Source organism: Gekko japonicus, unplaced genomic scaffold (genome assembly GCF_001447785.1).
Source record: "Gekko japonicus isolate JY-2015 unplaced genomic scaffold, Gekko_japonicus_V1.1 scaffold336, whole genome shotgun sequence".
In the NCBI taxonomy this organism is placed as follows: Eukaryota; Metazoa; Chordata; class Lepidosauria; order Squamata; family Gekkonidae; genus Gekko; species Gekko japonicus.
The window spans coordinates 82,600-87,587 of record NW_015172014.1 but is presented as its reverse complement, the minus strand read 5'-3'; the positions used below and the strand labels follow the sequence as shown (position 1 = coordinate 87,587).

At 51.5% G+C, this 4,988-nt stretch overlaps 1 protein-coding gene across 1 annotated transcript in view; it reads left to right on the top strand.

The window, feature by feature from the left end:
- The first annotated feature begins 4,540 nt into the window (after positions 1-4,540).
- The window catches only part of CLDN7 (claudin 7), a 19,858-nt gene continuing 19,410 nt past the window's right edge, over positions 4,541-4,988 (top strand). Inside the window, exon 1 of the mRNA XM_015420327.1 lies at positions 4,541-4,782. Within this exon, the coding sequence (XP_015275813.1) occupies positions 4,560-4,782 (223 nt within the window). The 5' untranslated portion in view covers positions 4,541-4,559. The remainder of the gene's footprint in view (positions 4,783-4,988) is intronic.

The window sequence follows — 4,988 nt, the reverse complement described above, 5'->3', positions numbered from 1 at the left end:
TCCCTCTTCTCCTGCCTCCTCCTGGCTGAATGAGGGCCGGAAGCGGGGCGGCCAGAAGCAGGGGGCGGGGCTTTGTCATGTGCCCCGCCCCCCCATACCTCACCCGGGGGAACTGTGTTCCCCCGCGTTCCCCCCCGAAATGACCTCTGCCTGGCGGGATCTGGTCCATGGGGTCATGAAGAGTCAGACTCGACTGTGCGACTGAACAACAACAAATTTTATTTTTGGCTGTATTTATTTACTTTCTACTTTTTTCTGTAGTCGTTTACTTAGTCCGCCTTCCTCACCTCAGCTGGAGGCAAATTGCACAAAGTCAATACAAACAACAGGAAGGGGCATTCAGTGACTGATGCAAAAGGAATCTGGGTTGTAGAACTACTGGTCACCCCTTCAGTTACATCACATTAACTCCACTCAAAGTCCTAAGTGCTGAAAGCATTGTGATGAACCGGCTTCTTTTTCCCACTGTTGGTGGGAATGTAAATATGTAGCTCAATTTTGGAACATATTTTAAAAATAACAGGGATATCTCTCCCAAAGCAACCAGATTTTTGTTTGTTATCACCATGGTTCAAAGGGTAATTTCCCTCGGTCAATTCAAACCTGCCGCAAGGGCTGCTATACCTTCAAAATGGAAAAATAGAGCACCCCCTTCCACTCAATGGAGCTGCGGTGGCTCAAGTGGTTAAGACGCTGAACTGCAGGCTGTGGAAGGTCAGTAGTTCAGCGGTTCAAGACCCGGGTACCGCAAGACAGGGTGAGCTCCTGTCTCTAGTTCCAGCTCCTGCCAACCTAGCAGTTCGAAAGCAAGAAATTGCAAGTAGATAAATAGGGACCACTTCGGTGGGAAGGTAACAGCGTTCCGTGCGCCTTGGTGTTTAGTCATGCCGGCCACATGACCACGGAAACGTCTTTGGACAGCGCTGGCTCTTCGGCTTTGAAACGGAGATGAGCACCGCAACCCTAGAGTCGGATTCGACTGGCTTTCGAGCAAGGGAACCTTTACCTTTACCTTTTTACCTTCCACTCAACTTTGGATTACCACCATCTGGAGATTTTATGTTATGGGGAAAAATTCCTTATCATAATCACAAGAACGTTTCCTCTGACTTCAATTCTAACTTTCCTGCAGTTTGGCTACCAATGTTATCTTACATGGTATCAATAGAAGTTCCAAACCATGTCTACCCCATTGACCTGTTACAGCTGTAATTGATTTGCGCTGTCCACAATTCTGCCATCACCTGTCATTTCCCGCCCCATGGAAAAGCCCAGACGGACACACCCAACAGTCGTCAGCTGATCGAACTGTTCTGGGAGGCCACCAGTTTGAATTTTTCACCGGAAACGGTTGAATAAGCTCTTCTTGGGAATACTTTGGGGAAACGGCAGCTGAGGGCCTCTAGGAGCCCCAAATATCCCTTCCAGCAATTAGAGGTGGCCCAGCAGTAAAGTCAGGGGTCATTGCGTAGAAAAAAAGGTGCAGGCGCTCATTAGCATGACTTATTTGCATATGCCATACCCCCTGACATCACCGGAAGTGTGTCAGAGGGCAACACCCACCGCTCAGGCTCCACTGGACTGTGTTGGATTGCTAGCTATTGGGGGGGGGGCGTGCAGATCTGTCCTCACAGAGGAGGGAGAGCTTGTACCTGAATAAAACTTGGTCTTAAAGGTGCCACTGGACTGTTTTGGACCAGGGGGCTGGGGGGGGGGCTCTGCAACTTACCTGGCTGCTTCTTGCTCTGACTGAGGGCTGCTGGGAGCAGGGGGTGGGTCTTGTTGCATGTGCCTGCCCCCTGGGCTCTTTACTGCTGGAGCTCCTGTGTGTTCCTGCAGGAAAATGACCCCTGTTGCTACATATTGTAATGTTCATGTTTTATTTGTTACGTTTTGGCTGTATAATTGCACTTTTACTATGGCATGTTGTATTTATGTTTTGTCGTTTATAATTTTAAAAAGGGGGCGTGTGTTGTAGAACCACCCAGAAGTCTAAAAGTACAACACGAATATTAACATGGCAACACATCAAGAGAGCAATTCTAACCAGGTCGACTCAGAATCCTGCTCAGGTCTGCCCAATGGGACTTACTCCCAGGGAAGTGTTTTTAGGATTGCCCTGTAGATGACCGAAAAATGCCATAGCGGGACCCTCGTTTCAGCAAGCTACCCGACAGAATTACAGACTGCAGTCCCTAATGATTGATTCAGGTAGTTCTGCGAATCACTGAGTTCAGCGCAAGTCTGTTGCCTGTCTAATAAAGCCCTCTTGAATCAGGAAAGTGGGGGCCTTCCCGACCTCCTGGGGGAGGCCATTCCACAAGGCGGGGGCCACCACAGAGAAGGCATGCATACGGGCAGTTGTTGGTTTTGCCCTGCTCTGATGAGCAAAGCTGTCCTGGCAGGGGGGGGGGAGAGGTGGTCCGGACCAAGGCCACCAGGGGCTTGGTATTCCATATTGTGTGCCAAGACAGTTGTCTTGAATAAATCAGCAACCAAACCTGTTGCATTATTTGTCTGATTGGGGTGTGTGTGTGCATGGCTAACTTTGCAATTCACCTGTCGGTTGGATGTTTTCTACTGCTCTTACGGCACTGCTTTCCATGGGCTTGAGAGAAAGGCGGTGGGGAAAGGGGGGAAGTGGATAAAAAAGAAGAAGAGGAGATTGGATTTATACCCCGCCTTTCACTTAGAGTCTCAGAGCGGCTTACAAACTCCTTTCCCTTCCCCTCCCCACAACAGACACCCTGTGAGGTAGGTGGGGCTGAGAGAGCTCTGACAGAACTTTCCTTGAGAGAACAGCTGTGCCAGAACTATGGCTTGCCCAAGGTCATCCAGCAGCTGCAGGTGGAGGAGTGGGGAATCAGACCCGGTTCTCCCAGATCAGAGTCCACGCACTTAACCACTACACCAAACAGAGAAGTCCATCATTGCTACTTTTGGGGCAGGGGAGGCCTGTTGGGTTGAAGAAAGAGTAAGTTTGAGTCCCGGGGCACCTCTAAGACCCACAAAGCTTCATTCCGGGCAGACACAGGAAAGCTTCTACCCGGAATGAAACTTTGTGGGTCTTGCAGGTGCCTCCTGGAATCCAACTTTGTTCTGCTGCCGCTTTCCGTCTGCCCTGGATCCACACATCCTGGGGCAGGGGCCTCTTTTGGGGCTCCCCCCGAGTCTCCCCCCCCGTTAACTTTTTAAAGACAAAACATACATAAAGACAAAACTAACATAAAAGAAGGGAAATTATTCTTACAATTCCTTGTTTAACAAACTCATGCCTAATTTATGGAACGTTTATATATTTCACCTTGTATAATTATGTATAAAAAGGTAAAAGTTCCCCTTGCTCGAAAGCCAGTCGAGTCCGACTCTAGGGTTGCGGTGCTCATCTCTGTTTCAAAGCCGAAGAGCCAGCGCTGTCCGAAGACGTTTCCGTGGTCATGTGGCCGGCATGACTAAATGCCGAGGCGCACGGAACGCTGTTCCCTTCCCACCGAAGTGGTACCTCTTTATTTACTTGCAATTTCTTGCTTTCGAACTGCTAGGTTGGCAGGAGCTTTATCATTTATCATTATGTATATCTCTTACAAATATATCAAACTTGTACTTTGTATGTCCTTAGAAAGTTTTAATTGTCTGTATGGCTTATTTACTATAGTCTTCAAACCACTTATAAAATCTCGACCATGTGTTATCAAATGTCGATTCTGGTCCTTTCAAAGTTAAAGTTAGTTTGTCCATCTCCGCCGTTTCCAAAATTTTACTTAAAATTTCTTCTCTCAAGGGTGTTTCTGGTCTTCTCCAATATTTAGCATATAGCACTCTAGTATTCTAGCACCTGTAGTCACATGCAGTATAAGAGTCATATTTTTTTACAGTTTTCAGGTAAAATATTCTACAAAAATATTTCTGGAAGAAAGGATAAAGTAAAGGCCAAGGTCTCCCTTGCTCGAAAGCCAGTCGAATCCGACTCTAGGGTTGCGGTGCTCATCTCCGTTGCCAAGCCGAAGAGCCAGCGAAGACATTTCCGTGGTCATGTGGCCGGCATGACTAGACACCAAGGCCCAGGGAACGCTGTTCCCTTCCCACTGAAGCAGCACCTATTTATCTACTTGCAATTTCTTCCTTTGGAAGTGCTAGGTTGGCAGGATACAGAACATTTTAACATTTTTTGTAAAATTCCATGAATCCAAACGCAATTTTTTTTTTTTTTTGCTTTATGACCTAACCACCACATATAGTAAAAAGATCCATCATCTTTAAGGGCCTCGGGCAAGCCGAGCTTCTGCCAGGTTGCGAATCCACCCGCCAGAGGCCAGCGGGGAGAAAGGCAGTGTGGAAGGCAGCCCCCGGGGCGACCCCGCCCAGGCGCTCCAGGAAGGAGCTGCGCGGCCTGCGGGGTGAGTTTCTGTTCCCTCCGCCTGGCCTCGCCTGGCCTCGCCTCGCCTCCCCCCGGGGGCCCTGATGTCACGCTCCCGCCTCCCCGCGGCCATAAAGGCAGGTGCGCTCACCTGGCGCGCAGGTAGAAGCCGAGCCGCCGCCGCCGCCGCCCCCACCCCGCCATGGCCAACTCGGGCTTGCAACTGTTGGGCTTCGCGCTGGCCCTGCTGGGCTGGATCGCCACCCTGGCCGCCACCATCCTGCCCCAGTGGCAGATGTCCTCCTACGCCGGGGACAACATCATCGTGGCCGTGGCCCTCTACCAGGGCCTCTGGATGTCCTGCGCCTGGCAGAGCACCGGCCAGATCCAGTGCAAGGTCTACGACTCCGTCCTCGCCCTCCCCGGTCAGTGGGGCGCAGGGGGCGGGAGAGCGCCGGGCGGCCTCCGGGGCCCCACCAGACGGGGCGGCGGGGAGGGCTACTGTGGGCGGGGGCCGGGAGGCGGAGGGGGGTCGCCCTCCCCGGTCAGTGGGGCGCAGGGGGCGGGAGAGCGCCGGGCGGCCTCCGGGGCCCCACCAGACGGGGCGGCGGGGAGGGCTACTGTGGGCGGG